Here is a 19,438-nt window from a genome sequence, read left to right as displayed (position 1 = left end):
CAGTTATCGCTTTGAAGCAAAAAAGGTCAGAAAGTAAGAAAAGATAAAGATACTTCCTTACTTTTTTTCAGGAATTTACTCATCGACTATGTGGAAAATGTTGAGAAATTATGATTATTGTAAGGTTAGTGAACTCCTTTCTAGTTTTAATGTTGACGTTATCAATGCCCACTTTGTTAATGTTAGTCACCCTGATAGGCATGATTATACCGGCTCTTATTTATCCGAGCTTTCTTATGGGGCCTTTTCGTTCAGGTACATTTCTGACGTTGAACTGCTGGCAGCATAGTGTAAAATTACTATGGTTTTCGTCGTGGGTATAATACTTTTAGTTTATTATCTACCTTCACTGATACCATTACGAGTAATGTTAATAAGAACTGTTGCGTATCCTTAGTATTCCTGGACTTAACTAAAGCCTTTAACCCTTTTAACCATTCTGTATTAATAAAAAAGTTTGGGGGATTATTTAGATTTTCTAGATCTGCTTGTAACTTTATTCCTTCATATTGATCTGATAGATATCATTTCGTTGTTCGCTGATATAAATAGAATTCATTCCGAAATTCTTCCCTTATTCTCTGGGGTGCCTCAAGGCACTGTCTTAAGCCGTCTTTTCATTTTGTGTGTCAATAATCTTGCCAAATATACTGAGACAAATGTTTGCAGGTCACTCCTATTCGCAGATGATGTGTTTCTTCTATTTAGCACTGAGTGTAGCAATTCTGATGTCCTTGAATCAAGCATTAATTATAGTCTTGGAATTCTTCCTGAATGGTTACTGGTGGATATCCTACGGTCAAATATGAACTGGTTGACGCTCTTCTAATGTCGCGAATCCAATATAGTTCAGAAGTAGTTTCTGGAACTATGGGTTATGTATTCTCGACACTAAATCGTATTGTTAACTCTATAATCCGCTACATCTACAACGTGCACAGACGGGCTCACATTTCTGAATATGTCTAGCGTTTGTTTAGATGCACCTTTAAGCAGTTTACCTTATGTCGTAACCTATTGCTCTTTTTCAAGGTTATTAAATATAGTCAACCTTTTTGATTAGTTTCCTTGTTTTCCTTTATTCGCTCTATCAAAAATCCGCAGATTATCATTCCCAGCATTAGATGTAGCTGCTTTGAACAATTCCTTGTGGTTCGAGTTGCACGATGCTGGAATTATCTGCCCCTTAACTTGGGTATATTTCCCCATTTTTATAATGTGTTTCGAGTGAAACTCCTAACGGGTAGGATATCTGTCCCCTTGCCATTATTTCTAAGTCCATAATCCCAGTGATCCTCGACCATCATTTTGCTAACTTTACAACTTCTTGGTATTGTTTAAAGCCATTTCATCCCCTATAATTCTATTCAGTTGATACTACTATCTTAAGGCATTTTCTAAAATGATTATCCTTTTAGTTTTCGTTCTTTAACTTTTTGCGAGACTGGGGAGTCAAATTGCAAATTGTAATTCGTATTTTGTAATTGCATTGTCTATTTTGAAGTCTCTTATCTAAGAATTTGTAATATGAAATAATTTGTAACAGTAAAACTATAACTTCATCTTTATTCATGAACCATATCCTTATACTTATATTTTACTTTTAGGTACTTTATGTGCAGGTACAAGACTGCATTATATATCCATTGGGTTTTGAAAGGCTGTGTGTACTGCGCTAATTGAATTTTAATAAATAAAAAAAAAAATAAAACAAAAACCTTAACCTCTTACAGGAAATTTGATTTAACACGAGTTAAAAAAAATACATTCTTTTAACGCGAATTGTGTTGTTATAAAACAGTATTTAATATTCTATGGACTTTCTTTATGAATTTTTGTAATGCATATTTTTCAAGAATTCATTTTTTTTTACGGTCATGTGGATTTTTTCGTTCCTATCCCTCGCAATTTCGCATTTCGATTTTTTTGGAAACGTACCTATCGTGTAAAAAGAGAATTAGGTGTATTTTTTAATTCTTCTCCGACATCAACATGAATATTTGTTATTACTATTTATATGAAATGAATTTCTAGGTGGCAACTTCTTAGATACTTTTCAGGATCTTTTATTGCAACCATGTTTCTTGTGTTTATGAATTAACTCATTAATGCATACATAGCCATATTTCTCGACGTATATCCATTAATAGCAATAGTAGCGAAACTCTCTCAATATTTATTTTCGGAAGTGAATTCATAAGCAAAACAGTTAAGAAACGACTAAAATAATTTAAAGCACAGTATTTAGAGGCACAAACAAATTATATTTTAATAAATAGTGGATATCAATATCTGCTCGTTTTGTATTTAAAAAAAAAAAAGAGTGACCAATGTCTAAGTATAATGGTCCAAGTTCAGGTAGTTTTTCACAAACACAAACCTATAAGCTGGTAGTTGTGGGAGGCGGTGGTGTTGGAAAATCTGCGATCACCATACAATTTATACAAGTAAGTTTTTGTTGGAATGATCATCAAACTGCACAAAAAGCATAAATCAGCATAAAGTTTACATTATGCGATGTAGTTGTAATTATTGTGTAGGGTGTTAACGTATACTGGAAGTTTAGCGGATGTCGATCTATGTCCATATATATATATATATATATATATATATGCAATTTATGCATATATAGATATATGCATACAGTGTATGAATGTATTATCTAGTTATATATGTCTAAGCACAATTGAATGAGCATTTGTTGCGCATTATAACAGAGTAAAAAAGAAAAGATGACATCAAACCCATTTTTGTACGATGTATATGTTTATATCTTGGAATTCTAAATAATTATATATGTATGACAATCATATACATGATAATGATGATGATGGTGATGATGAAGTTTACAGTTTTCAATAAAGTATTTTACACATATTACTTATTAAGCCCTCATATTTATGTATAAAGCAAATAATTTCACTTAATGGAAAATAATAAATTGAACATTATTTTAATCTATAATAAGATAAATGCCATTAAAGAGATATCTTGCCCCTAACAATTTGCGTTAATTATATCCAGATAAAAAACATTGGTCTATCCTTCGCCATTGTGGACCAATCATAGCTATGGAAATGTTTTAGTGATTAATCAACCTATTCTCATAATTTCGCAAACTACGATACTTTTCCACAAAAGACGATTGCTTGGTCACGTCAGTGCGCTATATCAAGGTTATATGTCATACATATAAAATGCTGTAAATATATTTGAAATAAGATGCTAATGATCACTGTATGTCCTTCTGTCCAGGGGTGAATTACGGGCGCAGGTATACTAATATTGTCGTTTTACTCGTAACAGTCTAAAAAACATTCACCCACATAATGCGTTGAAAATTTTCAAATGTTTTAAAGATACCTGCCCACTAGTGGTGCACCGCCGCAACGTAAATTTTCACATAAAGCAATTCCAAAAATTGAGTCAAAAAATCGATTTGACCGAATTAATTAAGTACACTAGGTTTAAAAGTGTCAAATCAAGTCCACAACTGATGAAAACGGAAAAAGTAGAGAGAGGAAGTTTGTATATATTTGTATTAAAAGTCTACGCATTTTGTTGACTTTTGTTTAGATATGTCTGCAAGAGAGAAGATATAGACACAAGTGAATAACTGTAAGCAAAATTGAATCGAATTGGGTCGCCAACTTTATATTCTATGAATGCGTAGTTGATAAATTTTTACCCCCTGGTACCAAATCAGCTTATAATCGAAATACAATGTTATTCTCATTCCTTAGAATCTGCCAAAAATTGAATACAGTTTCCAGGTTTAAATAGATAATGGTTGCCCATTCTCTTGGTTGAATTTTTTTTTTCAATTCATTTTTCAGCCATTAATTTATTTATAGTTTTTTACGTCATTTTCCTGCCATCTTTCAACGAAATAAAAGAAAATTTAGTTAAGATTTACACATACGTACATACAAGTGCATATTTCCGCGATTATTGCAAAATTTTAATTAGTTTAGTTTAATGATATTGCACGAAATGTACTGAGCCAAAGCGTATCAAACTTCTCCAATCATTTTTTTGAATCGCTTACCCATGCAGAGACCTGTTTCTGTCTATAGAAAATGTAATACATTTATGAGTTATGTTAAATAACATTATGTTCGGTTCGTTGATATAAAGATAATTTGTTATGTTATGGTATCAGTAACGCGTAAGAAAATCTTAATGATTTTGAAATTCCTTTTCTTTTTCTATTACATTTCGCTAATAATTTAGAGTTATTTTGTTACGGATTACGATCCAACGATTGAGGATTCCTACACCAAACAGTGTGTTATCGATGATATACCAGCTAAGTTAGATAGTAAGTATTTTTTATTTTTATAATTTTTTTCATTTTACATTAAAATTATTCCTTTGAATCCATTTTAGTACTCGATACTGCCGGTCAAGAAGAATTCAGTGCCATGCGCGAGCAGTATATGCGCTCGGGTGAAGGTTTTTTATTGGTCTTCTCTCTGAACGATCATTCCAGTTTTGATGAAATACCGAAATTTCAAAAGCAAATATTACGCGTTAAAGATCGTGACGAGTTTCCCATGTTAATGGTCGGAAATAAATGTGATTTGGAACGCCAACGTCAGGTGTCATTAGAGGAAGCGCAAAGTGCAAGTCGAAATATGATGATACCATACATTGAATGCAGCGCCAAGCTGCGCATAAATGTTGATCAAGCTTTCCACGAACTGGTACGAATTGTACGTAAATTTCAAATAGCTGAACGGCCTCTCATAGAAGAAAGCTACAAAAAGAAAAGCAAAAAAAAGTGCTGCGTACTGTAAGCTTAAAAAAAAATTGTACTTTTTTCAAGTCCTTTAACATCTAGTGGTTAAACCGAACGAAATTTAACACCAATATATATTTATATATATATATATATATATATACATATTAAACTTGTAACATACAACACGAACCGTAAAGTTTATAAATTCTTTAGTTATATAATATGAGTGAGTAATGAAGTAGGTATAATGGAGTCAAAAATGACATAAAAAAAAAAAAAAATTAGAGTAAATGTCGCCTAATAAAATTAAGCAGTAGAAAAGCATGGAAACTACTACTGATAAGCCGGGTCCACTTTCCCCTGGAAAAGATAAACAACAACAAAATTTATTTGCAACGAGATAAGACGAATTTGAAATTTAAAGCAAAACTATGCATGCACCTCGCCTCTTCTTCGCCAATGTTACTATGTGAATAGCGTTAATTCTCGATGAAACCATTCCCAAACAAACCCACGCAGGCGCCCAAAATTAACAAAACAGTGTCTGGAGTGATTGATACACTCGGACGCGCCACATTACATATAATATACAATTTTGTTATTCACTTTCTTCTGTTTGGTTCTCGCAAAGAATTTGTGCAAAAAATATATGTATGTATGTATATTACTTGAATAGAGAAAAGCAATAAAAATCACATTTCCTTGGTTGTTATTTTTGGTAAGTTTACAGATTTTATTGTTATTTTTTTCTTCTTTTTCTTCTAATAATTTATATTAACATTAAAGTTTTTATTAGCAAACACATTAAAATCGCGAAAAAAAACTCATTTCCCTTAACGTTACGGATGTACTTAAAATTGCTATAATATGATTAATATTCTCCATTATTGTCTTGGATCGTATTTGCACTGGATTTTTTCTTTACATAGAGAGATACATACGCACGAATGTATGCTTTTTTTTTAAATTGTGTTACTTGCACAAATCGATATTTAATTATGTTATTTGTAAGATTAATAATTATTTATAAAATTATTCAATACTAAGTGTATAAGTGCAAAGCAGTTTGTTGTTGTGTTTGATGCAAATTCACGTAATCCTTGTACATGTAATATTGGATATGATATTTCAGATCCACCCCCCTGTTAATTTATGAAACATTTCCTCGTTTAAAGTTTGATTATTTTCTTTTGAACGCATAGACATAAATATGTAACCGCCTATAAATTCATGGACAACTTTGCAATCGGCCGAGAGGCATGAGAAAACAACATTCTCATCGTGAAATTGTATCATCATACACTTAATGCCCCAATTGACATTCCAAGCTTTCATGGTATTGTACCGCCACGTTTTAATATGATCACCAGTATTCAAATCCATACGCATTATGCGATTATGTGCCACACCAAGTAATTCTTCCTTTTTATGACCGTCGAATTTGATGACAAACAGAGAGACACCAAAGTTAGGTAAAGATTGCCACGCTTGAATGTATTTCGTTTTTGCATCAATTAGGGAAAGTTTACGAACATTGGCATGAGCTTCCAGAATGCGATGAGCCGATTTGTTTGAGAGTTTTCGTAACATTTTCGATGATAAATATTCATTTGCGTCTACGGAGCGTGGATCGACATTCACTGATGCGCCCTGTGTAGGCTTTTGCAAGCTTAATAAAGTTCTTATATTAGATACTTCGCTGTCATAAGAACTGTCAGCGAGGGAGCGGCCTTTTGAAGCCAAACGGCAAGCAGCCATCCATTTAGCATACTGCTCTTCAGTTTCACATCGAATCCACACTTCAGTATTTGGACCAATACTACCTTCTGGCGGAACTTCTAATCTTATGGCAAATTTGTTTTGGGATAAAATCACGTCTGGCGTTACCTCACAGCCACGAAGATTAATTGTAATTGCGGGAGCTCCGCGTCGCGACTCTTCAGCACTTTTATACAAATGTAAATGTAAATCACGGTAAGTAAAGAAATACCGCTTGTAACCTTTCATGGTGAATTTTTTTGGTTTCAAAAAACGTAAATAATCGGACAATTCCGGAATTTTGGTAATGTTACCCTCTTTATTAATATTCGGACCCTCAAGAGTTATTTGCAGTTCATTCAGAGCCGAGTCAATGTCATCGTCGGTACCATTAGAGGAATCGATGGGGAAATCCAGACCCGGATAAGTATCATTTTGTTGATTTATTTGAAATTGTAAAGCCGCGAACATTAGGCTTTCCTCTTCCGTGCAGTCAAATTCTTCATTCAATATCGACCACTTTGCCTGCTCATACAATTGATTAATGCGAACTTGATCGTATTTTGGATTAAGGTCAAAGAAAGTATAATACTTAAATTTCAAGCATAAAGTATCGTACTCGCGTATACCTTGCTCCATAATGGATAGCGATGAATCAAGCCAGCCTATATTCATACGAGCCTTTTCAATCAAAGTTTTTGGACGTATCAAACGATTTCGAACGTCCGGACTAGGTATACGAGGTGAAGCAGCTAAATTTTCCTGAAAGTCTCCAAGACTTGAGGAGGAGTCATATGTTGTATAACCGCTGCTGCTATGTTTCCAGGTACCAGTAGGTGAACTGATCGGAGTGCCGGGTGCAGTACCGGCTTTTCTTGGCGTGGTAGCGTATGGGGATACTGGCGCACAAAGAAAATTGCCATTATGACTTCTATCTAAGCTACCGTTGCTACCATGATACGTTGAGTTTATAGGTATGAAAGAGTTTGTATCAGCAGCTGGTTGCAAATACACAGTACCATCCGGCTCTATTATAGGTATCTTTTTTGGAGGAAATTTAGCAAAGTTTTTCTTCAGATGTTCAGATTCCAAGGGCTTACACAGTGACAGTTCTTCGGGGTGTCGTATATCCAAATCTTTGCATAAATGAACAACAGCAGCAAATGTTTTTATTGAGAAATCTACTCGACAATCAATGTGACGTAAATCCGGCATTTGAACGCGCAATATTTTGTGCATTGGTGTAAAGTGCAATAAACTGTTTGCTTGAACGCCCACTTGATCCAAAGTGGAACGGGTACGAGATAGCCATATATTTTTTTCGGGCCACCATAAAGCGTGATCTGACCAATCTTTTGGATTTTCAGGATCTACTAATTGCAGCATAATTCCACCAATATGTTGATCACCGCGCACCCTCAGATGCCTTTCCACTTGCAAATCTGTTATATAGATCCGCAAATTCCAAGTATTCTCACCCACATGAATCATTTTAAAGCGACCGGTTGACAGCGCGCCGAAACAATAACGTAATCTGATGTTCTGTCGGGCAAAAGCTTAATAAAAAATAATTGCAACAATAATATCATACAGATGCGTTTTTACAAATATAAATTTAATTGATGACGTAAGTTTTTTTACTTACAAAACTACAAGTTGTGCCGAATTGCTTCACTTATTCAGAATGTCTTCGCAGCACAATGCAGGCTATCATTTCCGAGACTCAAAAATATGTCTGTATGTGCGCGTATTTGCTCAATAAAAATACATTTACTTTCTAGGAGATGATATGAAGATCTGGGTATTTTAAATCCAGTGGAAATGTCGATGTACCGATGTGTGTTGGTTCGTTTCTTTCAATAATATAAAATTTTATATATATATAAGTTGTGCGCAAATGTGATCAAGGTCTGTCTGTACATACTGCAAGCTATTCACTGCAGGCGTTAACACATTGAACACATTGAATCAACTCCTCAAGCCAAATTCTGACAAGCGATAACGTATGTATGACTTTAGATTAGCTTGAGAGACACTAAGTATGCGATGGTAGATGTTGACTAAATGAATAAATAAATACAAGTGTCATATAACGAGTAATTAATCTACACTTCGATGTGGTTTAAATTACGCCCTTGCAAGCTGCGCGGGGTCGTTTTTAACACCCGACGTTTAACGAAACGGGATCAGTAGTAAACAGTAAAACATTCAATTTTAATTTAAATTAATTAAAGTTACTCCGATGACGCAGTCAAGGAAAATGTTTGCTTCGCGTTTCTCCCTCACTTTTATTGTTTCCACCGATACATTCATACTTAATACATTATGGTTTCATAAAATGCTATTTATAGAAGAGAAGAGAAACCTGCACAAAACATACAACGATTGATTCATTTCACACTATAAATGATGATGATATTTACTGCAGCAGTTTCGTATACCTTTTTAAAAACGCCTTAAATTATCCATCCGCTTCGTTTTTTTTTCAATGTTCTCATTTTTTTTCCTACAACATATTTTACAAAATATTCATCTTGATTACATAAAAATTTTATTTTGTTTTAAAAAATTGTGCGTTTTTTGTGAAATGCAAACAATATTTTTTAAACCTATTTAGCTTTTAATTTGACTGATCAGGCAGAATTATTGAAACAGAACTAAATTGTTGCGGAAATGTTGCTAACGAAATGTTTTACACAATGTTTTTGAAATAATGAAATGGAGCAAATTCGAAAATTGCAAGTCTGGAAAAAAATTGTTGTATTTACTGATAAAAAACAAAGTCGAAATGGTACATATTGTACGGTAAATTTAGAAGCGAAGAGATATGAACGTTCAAATCTCTTCGCTTCGTCGATAGATAGAAATTTAAAATTCAAATCTATCTCTGAGAGGATTTACTTGGCATTATTATTGTAAAATCTGAGAGGAAATTTATTGGGAAATTTTGTTTCAGCTGTGTGTGAAAAAGGGAGAAAGAAATAGAGAGCGAGAAAGAGAGAATCACCACTCTTTAACAATGTAAATTTAAACATTTTGAGTATTATTTTTGAGTAATTTTTTTAATATGATATAATAAAAAACTAAAGAAAAAAATAATAATAATAATAAAGCAAAAAAACTTCTATATAAACAGAATTTATTCATCGTTCAACATTCCATTTGCGTTGATTTTTCATGTTGTGTTTTTTCATAAACATTTGAAGGTAAAGTAAATTTTACTCTGAGAAATAGAATTTTATTCTCAATGTAATCAAAAAGCCTCTCCGGGGTTTTCATAAGAAATGTACAACAAAGTACATTTTACTCTGAGAATAGAATGATCATCAACTGCCAGACAGCAATTGTGCAAGAGAACAAGCACCCTTTTAAGTTGCGCAAACAGGATAGACAACACAGTTTTCTACGTTTTCTACAAATTTGTCTAAACAATGCAGCATTTTCGCTAAAAACTTTTGAAAAGATGTGTCATTGATGCAAAAATATTTCTTATCTCATTCCCAAAGCAATTGCTAAAAAAAGTCAAAAATTATGTTAAACCAAAATTTAAGATAGTTACAACCTTAAATGTCGAAAATATGTAAAATGAAGTAGTTGGGCAACATTGGCTTATATCCCTTACTATCAAAATATAAGATGAACTTACAAAATTAGATCGTATGTCAATTGATCCTTTGTGGCAAAGAGACAATTTGGTAGCAATCGAAATATTATTATTATAATATTAATTTGTAGATGAGCAGATGATCTTGTTATTATTAATATTGTTCGCTATTATTGTTCTTCTGTTTCTAAAATAATTTATTTAATGCTAGGCAATCACTGAGTTGGTAACGCGGTTATGGAATTTTACATATTTTTCTTTCCTTGATTTTTTTTCCAGAAAAAATCTTACTATTGGCAACACTTATTGAGAAATTAAAAAAAAATTAATATTGCAACAAAAATGAACTCTAGTCCTCGCTTTCATTGCAAATTGCAAACATTTTACAAAAGTGGGTAAAAACTTTTCCGCGTGACGTTGCAACTAAAGTTGAGAATTTTCAACAACAAAAAATGAGAACATTTACTATTCTACCAAAATATTAGTACAAGTGTGCAATAATTACGCGAATGCGATTGAAACATTACGTGCATTACGTCATCAAGTCAAGTGTTTAGAAAAGACATTTATATGTGTGTGCGTATGTGCCTGTGCTATATTGTCGGAGCTTTTTCATCATAAAAAGCAAAACAAACAAAGGAAGTGGTTCAGACAAACAATTGAAGGACAAACTGAATTGAGGGCATACAGATCTGTGTTTCGTTGCAATAACTTTTCATTTCCATTTTCGTTCTATAACGTTGATAAATTTTCGAAAATATGATTCATGTGGGCGAAAATACGTGGAATTTACGAATTTTTATAACAGATCTCCAGATTGAGAAGCAACTTCGCGTCAGAGGCGATCAGCATATAGGTGGATTAATGTTACAGCTGGTAGATCCAGAAAATCCGAAAGATTGGTCTGATCATGCCTTATGGTGGCCAGACAAAAATATGTGGTTGACGCGTACTCGTTCTACTTTGGATCAGGTGGGCGTGCAAGCAGATTGTCTGCTACACTTTACACCTATGCATAAAATACTTAGAGTACAGCTGCCCGATTTGCGTTATTTAGATTGCAGAGTCGATTTTTCAATTAACACCTTTGCGGCGATTGTTAATTTGTCCAAAGATTTAGATATTAGACATCCAGAAGAGCTGTCATTTTGCAAGCCATTAGAACACGAGCATTTAAAGAAAAATTTCGGCAAATTTCCTCAGCGAAAGGTACCCATAGTCGAACCAAATGGCATGGTTTATTTGCAGCCTGCTCCGGATACGAATTCTTTTATACCCATTAATTCAGCTTACAAAGGCAGCAATAGCAGTTTGGACAGAACGCAAAATGGGAATTTGTTATGCGCACCAGTAGCACCATACGCTACAACTCCTAGAAGAGCTGGAACGGCTCCGGGTACTCCTATAGGTTCACCTACAGGCACATGGAAGACTAGCACTAATGGCTACGCCACGTTTGATTCCTCTTCTAGTTTAGGTGACTTTCAGGAAAATTTGGCTGCTTCACCTCGAGCTCCCAGTCCGGACGTAAGAGCTCGTCTGGTCAGGCCAAAAACGTTAATTGAAAAAGCCCGCATGAATGTGGGATGGCTAGATTCTTCTCTATCCATTATGGAGCAAGGTATACGAGAATATGATACCCTATGCTTGAAGTTCAAATATTACACTTTCTTTGACCTTAATCCAAAATACGATCAAGTTCGCATTAATCAATTGTATGAGCAGGCAAAGTGGTCGATATTGAATGAAGAACTTGACTGCACGGAAGAGGAAAGCCTAATGTTCGCGGCTTTACAATTTCAAATAAATCAATTAAATGAATGCTATCCCGGTTTTAAAACAGACTTTGATTCTTCGGGGTTGGACAATGGTATCGATGACGATATTGATTCAGCTTTGAATGAATTGCAAATCACATTGGAGGGCCCTTATCCAAGTGCAGACAGCAATATTACGAAAATTCCTGAATTGGCAGATTATTTACGTTTTTTAAAGCCACGAAAATTCACTATGAAAGGATATAAACGTTATTTCTTCGCCTATCGGGATCTTCATTTGCATTTGTATAAGACGGCAGAAGACTCCCGTCGTGGTGCTCCGGTTATTACGATAAATTTACGTGGTTGCGAAGTAACACCTGACGTAAATTTATCTCAAGGTAAATATGCTATACGCTTGGAAGTCCCACCTGAGGGACGAAATGGCCCTAACACCGAGGTATGGATTAGATGCGAAACCGAAGATCAATACGCGAAATGGATGGCTGCCTGTCGTTTGGCTTCCAAAGGTCGTTCTCTAGCCGATAGCTCTTATGAAAGCGAGGTATCCAATATACGTACACTCTTGACTTTACAAAAACCCGCCCACGGTGCCGCAATCAATATTGATCCACGCTCAGTCGATGCTAACGATTACTTATCACCCAAAATGTTGCGTAAATTGTCAGGAAAAGCAGCCCAACGCATCTTGGAAGCTTATGCTAATGTCAATAAGTTATCATTGACAGATGCGAAAATGAAATATATTCAAGCTTGGCAATCGCTACCTGATTTTGGTGTCTCTCTGTTTGTCATCAAATTCGACGGTCATAAAAAGGAAGAATTACTTGGTGTGGCACATAATCGCATAATGCGTATGGATTTGAATACTGGTGATCATATTAAAACGTGGCGGTACAATACCATGAAAGCTTGGAATGTCAATTGGGGCATTAAGTGTATGATGATACAATTTCACGATGAGAATGTTGTTTTCTCATGCCTCTCGGCCGATTGCAAAGTTGTCCATGAATTTATAGGCGGTTACATATTTATGTCTATGCGTTCAAAAGAAAATAATCAAACTTTAAACGAGGAAATGTTTCATAAATTAACAGGGGGTTGGATTTAAAAATTATTTTTCGAAATTATTCTAAAAGTGTTCTAAGTCGACTTTTTATCAATCAATCAATTATTTATTATTAATTAATATTAATCAGTAATAACGCTACTTCCAATTTAATATTCTCTCCTTTTTATACATATTACCTCCATTACATACTAATATTATTGAGAAAAACAGAAAAGAAATATTAAAACAAACGCACAATTTTTACATCACATACTACATCGAGTGTCGAGTGACTTCTTCAACATATATAATTCAATATAAAATTTATATATATATATATATATATATATATATATATATATAGCATAAATACGTACATGAAAAGATAAATTATAATGAAACGCAACAACGCTTCACAAAATAAATATTTTAATGGAGAAAAAACAAACACAAAAAAAAAAAGAAAAAACCATTAATTGCCAAAGTGCCTCTATTCTCACTTCTGGAAACGGGCCTTTAAAGTAAAATTTTTTGCTTTTTCTCTCTCTGTAATATTTCAATATAAATTAACAAAAAAAAAATAATGATAATAAGAAGAAGAAGCTTTTGAGAAACTCTGCTACAATATTGTAGCACTTTTTGTATTTGTACCTAATTTGTAAATTTTTTGATTGTTTTAATTTTTCGCAATCAATCTTTTGTTCTTGTAATAGTCTCCGTTTGTTTGTTTTTTACTTTACTGAACATTTATGTACATTTTTTTTTTCCATCTAATTTGTTATATATTGTATTTAATAAACCGTAAGGGAAATTGTGTATTTCAATATTAAAAAAATATATATACATATTTACAATAACCACAAATTATTTAAATATGTTTTCATATATGCCAGTAAAAGATGAATATGGGACAAGCCATAAACGTAAGAATTCGTTATACTTTTTACACAGTTTCTTCTTTGCCGTACGCTTTTCAAATTCAACGCAAGGACTCAGTTACAAGGTTCAGCTATGTTCACATTACTTCCGCTCACTCACGCACTTCTCAGGAGAAAAAGGCTAATCTTAAGATGCGGCAACATTTGAAATAAAAAATTCCTTATGTATAATGTATTTCTATGCGTGAGTCGATAAGTTTGTGAATTAACGAATTAATGAACTCGTGAATGCCTGTGCAAATAAACGATGGGAAAAAGCAAGAAAGGAAGGAATGCATGATTAAATGAATAGAAGAATGAATAGATCGAGTGAATTAAATGGATAATTGAATGAATGAATGGATAAACTATTGAACGTATTACTGCCTGTATACATGAAGGACGAGTAGAAGGAAAGGAAAAATTAATAAATAAATGAATGTGTGAATAAATGCATGCATGAAAGCATGAATGAATGATTGCGTAAGTGATCGAATGAATATATACATATGTATTCGTTCATTTACCTATTTATTCATTCACGCAATCATTCATCCATATATCTATATATACATAATATATATATGGAAATTATAAAGAAAATATACCATGTATAAGGAAATTTTTATTGCAAATGTCTCGAAAAAAAATTAAAATTAAATACTCAGGCATTCTTAAGATTAGATTTTTTCTCCTGACAACTTGGTTAAACTCTCAACTTGGCTACAACATCGCATTTCAGCAAGACTATGCCCGAATGGCAATGCACCGTTCACATCTTTGCCTTTTCCAATGAATGCTGCCATCTCGTAACAGTCTAAGTCTCAGTCCTACTAACATAAACACAACTGGAAAAAAACAAATACTTTCACTATAAAATATATTAGGCTCAATACTTGATAGAAGATAGCTTGTTTTTTTTTTTTCTTGAAACAAAAATTTTAATCCGATCTGCTTTATGTTTGAAAATAAATCTCTTTCGATATTACAAAAAAACGAAAAGTGAATTAATTATGTATAAGCAAAAAAAAAAAAAAAAAATTATTAGATAAAGTTGTAACCGGATTTTTCATTTTCTTGAATGAAATGTTGGCTTTTGTTAAGCTAATGCCGTTTCGGGGTCTTGACTCGAGCCCAGATACGTCGTTGTAGCACTATCCCATTAGAACGGGGAAAAACTGAAAAGTATATCGTAAACCATAAAATCGTAATATTTCCTGTTCTATGTATTTTTGTCTTTTTATTTTAAAGAGATAATCTATTATTATTGGGTTGTGATGTGTTAATTACGCTAAAATATTGGGAAACGATTGTAGGTAATATTGAATTATACACTTTTGGAGACAAATTCGTAAAATTCTCGACCAGCCGGGAAAAAGAAAAAAAACGAACCGATGGTGTAACTTTTGTTAAATTGAAAAATAGTTCAAATTATTTCAAAAACTTTCGCACACGATAGTTGCTATTACATACATTTATATTCTTATAAGCAGTCATATAAAGGCTATTTAATTGTCGTATCGATTATCTCATTTACTACATACATTTATATATGCAATCGTTCATAGTGTGTTTGCGTGAAGCACGACACACTCGCATTCAATAGATATTATTTATAGTAGCAAAGAAAAAAAAAAGAAAAAAAATTTTTTTTTTTGTTTGCAATTTTCAATTATTTTCTACAAATAGAAATACACACGTTTTTCACAATGGCATCATACATACAACATATATACAAATCACGTGTTGAATGTAAACATTAATTAAAAAACACAATAATAATTCATATAAATATTTGTTGTAGTTGCTGGTTGCGTTCAAATGCATTTAATTAATATAAGTATGCTTTTTTCAATTTCAATTTCAATTCATTAATAAATTCCAAGCATCCTCTTCAGCTGACGGCTTATTCGTAGAAGGCTTAGTATTTTTTACATCGAGACTTTCGAAGCCTTCGCTTAGCTTTTGCGTCGTATTATGCAAACGCATAGTTCGATTTATTGCTAATGGTGCTGCTGTTGTTGTGGAATTCTGATACGATGTCATGGAATTTTGATAGTCCGCATTAGTATGTGTGGTAATATCAAATCCAGACCAATCGTCATCTTTAATATCGTCATTTAACGCAGTGGTGTCACTGCTCAACTGATTCTGATACGATTTCGATGAAGTTAATTGAGTTTTCTGATTATTATCCTGCCAATGCCAATCATTGTCGTTACTATTGGTTAAATTGCCACCCACTGAATGCGAACGTTGATAAGTTGTATTGTCTACGTTGAAGCCATAATTACCAGCGGTATTGTTATTATTAGGCGATGTATAATTATAACCGGCCAAATTATTCCATCCCCGCTTACCAATATCGGAAACCTGGGAAGACAAGAGGAACGAAAATGATGTATATATACATATATATATGTATATATATATATATATATATATACAGAAAGACTCAAGAGTCATACAATTTGACATTCCCCCCCACTAAGACGATGAATGTATAGAAATTTCATACAAACCTTAAAAGCTACATCAGCGACTTGCTGTTGAACCGATTCTAATAAACCCCCTTCTTTAATCTAGATAGCAAAAATTAAATAAAAAACGCCAAAAATATAAATAAATAAATAAATGGTTAAAAACTAAAATAAGGACAAAAACAAACAAACAAACAACCAAATATATATTGTTACTTAAGATTTAAAAAGCGAAAGAGAAAAATCTTCTACGAAAACCATACACAAATATTTACATAACATATATGAAACACACAATGGAACACAGTTCAGGAAAAAAGAAACTATATATTTAGCCAAGACTGTTACTCCATCACTTGTATGTTTTTCTTGTTGTTGTTGTTTTTTTTACCGAATATGTTTTGTAAACTAATAGCGAAAAAGAACATTCTTGACCTTAAAGCCAACTATGATGTAAATCCTTCATTTATATAATCACAAAGCCTCAAGCAACGAATTTCGAATCGATCTGATCATGTCCGTCTGTCCAATGTCTATGGTAAACATTTTTTTGGCGGCAGGCATTGTTGGTATTGAACAGACACAATTTGGTATTGAAAGCGGAGCAAATCGGTGAAAGGGCACGCCTATATTACCAGCTTTTTCGTTCAATTTATGTATACATAGATACATACATGCACAAATTTTAAAAAAATAGAAAACATCACCCACACTCATCCAATATTATTTCGCTTACACAGAGTATGAAAATGTAATAATTTTTCTTTTAATCTTTATTAGGATAGAGGTGACGGGTATATAAAGGATTCGATTATAATCGAATACAATTTTCTTACTTATTTCAAATTGTCGACATATATCAGTTGTCAACGAAGGATAGATTCGTCGAATGTACGGCGTTTTTGGCGCAACTCTTGAGACCGGGCAACAAACATAGTCAAATTGTGACACATCCTAAAGTTAATTCAATAGGTGTTTTTGAGTATTTGTTGTCTCGTTCTAGGCGTTACAAACAAAACAATATATTGAGTGTACGCCGCTTTCCGGTGGCGCGTACAAAGCAATGATAGCGAAAGTGTTCTAACGCACAACCGTACATGGGAATACGTAATAGCTCGTACGTAAATATATCCTAATGACGTAACACACTCAAATCATACACAACACCTAACGCACTCAAACAGTACCCAAGGCAACATACATTATATACGAAGAGCTTGCGTAATAGAAGGATTATTTGATAGCTAATATGTGAGTTCATGTGACTGTTGCGAAATATAGGAAAATTTATAAGGAAGTTTCTTCGTCTAGATAAGCCCTTGCGTAAGCTACTTGTTCCCGAGAAATAGACAAATGATTGAGAAATTATAACTTCGATTCATATTTTTGTGCTTTTTCAAAATTTGCATCCCTATGACGTGAGAAACATTTTTTTTTTTTTTTCATAAATATGCAAGCACCTACTCCACACAAAGGATGCTTATTGTAATCAAAATTGATGATACCTTTGAAGAAGCTAAATTAACGGTAGTAACGGCTCTCTCTTTGGCTGTGACAGCAATTTTGGAGGCGCCAGCCGAAAATAAACTCCAACCCTGCAAAATAGTACGGTTGTAAAATGTTTTCTTTTTTTATAAATATTGCATATCATCTCCATAATCACCGATGCTAATGATGATAAAGTAGAATCGATTAGCTCTTGAGACTGAGTTTTTGGTGGTGGCTCGCGTGTATACCCAAAACCAGAATATTTCCCGCCCTGATTAGGGGGCAGGTTACTAAAAAAGTTCACTAAGAGTTAAAATATTTCAGAATGATAGTACCACACATCTTACTCAGGTCTTGAGGCATTTTCTAGTTGGCGTTTAGCGAAAAACTCCTCTTTCTGATCCTTAAATTCTTGGCTATTATATTGCTGATAGTTAAGATCAGCATTGTTCACGTTGCCACCGTTTTGATAGCTACTCATATTTGACGATTGTTGATAGTTGCCGCTATTCCTTGAATGTGACATAGCATTGTTTGTTGTATTAGTCATTGCGCCAGTCATGCTTGAATATTGACCTCCCCCTGTTGAAGTTAAACGTGTCGACGCTTCATTTATATCCCAGGACTTTCCCTGTGCTAATGTTGCTATCTTGTCGCGATACAAAGCGGCTGCTTTCGTATTATATTTTTGATTAATCGGCAATCTGTCATTCCAGTCTTCTCGTTGCTCAAGAAATTCTCGAGCATTGCGGTTACCACCTACTTTCATTTTTTCCAATTCAATATCTTTCCAATTGTCCATAGTAACTGAACGTACAAATGATAAATGCACGCCCAGGCCGCGATGTTTCCCTGAGCATTCCAAACATATCCATATCCCATAGGTCACCGAAACCCACTGCGGATTATGAGTGCCACATTCGAAACATTTCTGCAATCATTAAATTGTTTTAAAACGCAATTTTTAATATATTTATGTGGACTTACTGAATTATCATCTTGCGGTTTAAGTTCTTGCAGTATACGTCTTGTCCTTGGACTAGCCATATTCTATATAAAAATTACTTTTCAAAATTCCAAACGCTTGTACTGCGTTGAAATAAAGTCAGGTCTCCTACGCGTAAGATGATATCCAATACGTGAGATTGTGATTATTTTTGCAGGATTTGACAAAGCAATTGTCACCGTTATAACAAAAGCAATGGAAAAAGTATATTTCATTGACATTAGAAATCAAACTACAAAATTTTTATATATTGTCTTTGCCACTGTTTTTCACAAAAAAAAAAAATTACCAGAACAAATTTTTCTTATTTGTTCTGTAAACGAGACCTTTTTTCTACTATTTCGTTTAGAAAAATAAACGTCAGCAGTTTCATCAGGCAAGTCAGGGCTGTTTGATTTTTGAAACTATTTACACGAGTGATAAATCACATTGTGATGTTTTCGTGACGACAGCTGGCAAGTGCTCAAGATAAATGTTTTTTCGATAATTAAGAGCAAAGTTAAAAACAAGGAAAGTTCATTTTCACCAGACAGTACTTAATATGATAAATAATTGTTACCATCTATATAGTTATTATATAATGTCAATTATTAAACATATTGACAACAAAAC

General features: G+C 33.4%; 4 protein-coding genes across 8 annotated transcripts; 2 read left to right on the top strand and 2 right to left on the bottom strand.

Annotated features, from left to right (window-relative positions):
• Positions 1–2,121: 2,121 nt before the first annotated feature.
• LOC119631365 (ras-like protein 2) lies at positions 2,122–5,422 on the top strand. The gene is made up of 3 exons (XM_038023507.1): positions 2,122–2,447; positions 4,234–4,321; positions 4,390–5,422. Exons 1-3 carry the CDS (start codon positions 2,331–2,333, stop codon positions 4,797–4,799), a joined length of 615 nt encoding a protein of 204 aa, XP_037879435.1. The 5' UTR covers positions 2,122–2,330; the 3' UTR covers positions 4,800–5,422.
• Positions 5,423–5,532: 110 nt separating this feature from the next.
• On the bottom strand, positions 5,533–9,043 carry LOC119631364 (unc-112-related protein-like). 4 transcript variants are annotated; one of them, XM_038023504.1, is made up of 4 exons: positions 8,944–9,043; positions 8,427–8,867; positions 8,148–8,355; positions 5,533–8,058 (listed from the first exon to the last, which is right to left on the bottom strand). In XM_038023504.1, exon 4 carries the CDS (start codon positions 7,991–7,993, stop codon positions 5,873–5,875), a length of 2,121 nt encoding a protein of 706 aa, XP_037879432.1. In that variant the 5' UTR covers positions 7,994–8,058; positions 8,148–8,355; positions 8,427–8,867; positions 8,944–9,043; the 3' UTR covers positions 5,533–5,872. The 4 variants fall into 4 exon arrangements, with proteins under 4 accessions (XP_037879432.1, XP_037879434.1, XP_037879431.1 ...); XM_038023506.1 differs by having other exon boundaries at positions 5,533–8,044; positions 8,427–9,038; XM_038023503.1 differs by having other exon boundaries at positions 8,427–9,037.
• A 1,385-nt stretch (positions 9,044–10,428) lies between these two features.
• LOC119632110 (unc-112-related protein-like) lies at positions 10,429–13,255 on the top strand. Its single transcript, XM_038024861.1, has one exon. It carries the CDS (start codon positions 10,866–10,868, stop codon positions 12,993–12,995), a length of 2,130 nt encoding a protein of 709 aa, XP_037880789.1. The 5' UTR covers positions 10,429–10,865; the 3' UTR covers positions 12,996–13,255.
• A 2,427-nt stretch (positions 13,256–15,682) lies between these two features.
• Positions 15,683–19,202, bottom strand: LOC119632337 (ADP-ribosylation factor GTPase-activating protein 1). 2 transcript variants are annotated; one of them, XM_038025187.1, is made up of 6 exons: positions 18,808–19,202; positions 18,168–18,751; positions 17,996–18,110; positions 17,838–17,927; positions 16,375–16,434; positions 15,683–16,225 (listed from the first exon to the last, which is right to left on the bottom strand). In XM_038025187.1, the coding sequence occupies exons 1-6, from the start codon at positions 18,865–18,867 to the stop codon at positions 15,716–15,718; spliced, it is 1,419 nt and encodes a 472-aa protein (XP_037881115.1). In that variant the 5' UTR covers positions 18,868–19,202; the 3' UTR covers positions 15,683–15,715. The 2 variants fall into 2 exon arrangements, with proteins under 2 accessions (XP_037881115.1, XP_037881116.1); XM_038025188.1 differs by lacking the exon at positions 16,375–16,434.
• Between the last annotated feature and the right edge of the window lie 236 nt (positions 19,203–19,438).

Source organism: Glossina fuscipes, unplaced genomic scaffold, assembly GCF_014805625.2.
Source record: "Glossina fuscipes isolate IAEA_lab_2018 unplaced genomic scaffold, Yale_Gfus_2 1, whole genome shotgun sequence".
Classification (NCBI taxonomy): domain Eukaryota; kingdom Metazoa; phylum Arthropoda; class Insecta; order Diptera; family Glossinidae; genus Glossina; species Glossina fuscipes.
Note: the sequence above shows the minus strand (reverse complement) of the source record. Positions and strands in the feature narration are given on the sequence as shown.

Excerpts from the sequence above, each read along its gene's own strand:
- LOC119631365 (XM_038023507.1), top strand. The coding sequence starts at position 2,331 with ATGTCTAAGTATAATGGTCCAAGTTCAGGTAGTTTTTCACAAACACAA. Across the intron at positions 2,448-4,233 it reads TCACCATACAATTTATACAA|AGTTATTTTGTTACGGATTA; the intron begins GTAAGTTTTTGT and ends CTAATAATTTAG. Across the intron at positions 4,322-4,389 it reads TATACCAGCTAAGTTAGATA|TACTCGATACTGCCGGTCAA; the intron begins GTAAGTATTTTT and ends AATCCATTTTAG.
- LOC119631364 (XM_038023504.1), bottom strand. The coding sequence starts at position 7,993 with ATGATTCATGTGGGTGAGAATACTTGGAATTTGCGGATCTATATAACA.
- LOC119632110 (XM_038024861.1), top strand. The coding sequence starts at position 10,866 with ATGATTCATGTGGGCGAAAATACGTGGAATTTACGAATTTTTATAACA.
- LOC119632337 (XM_038025187.1), bottom strand. The coding sequence starts at position 18,867 with ATGGCTAGTCCAAGGACAAGACGTATACTGCAAGAACTTAAACCGCAA. Across the intron at positions 18,111-18,167 it reads GAAAATGCCTCAAGACCTGA|TAACCTGCCCCCTAATCAGG; the intron begins GTAAGATGTGTG and ends GAACTTTTTTAG. Across the intron at positions 16,435-17,837 it reads TTAATTTAGCTTCTTCAAAG|ATTAAAGAAGGGGGTTTATT; the intron begins GTATCATCAATT and ends TTTGCTATCTAG.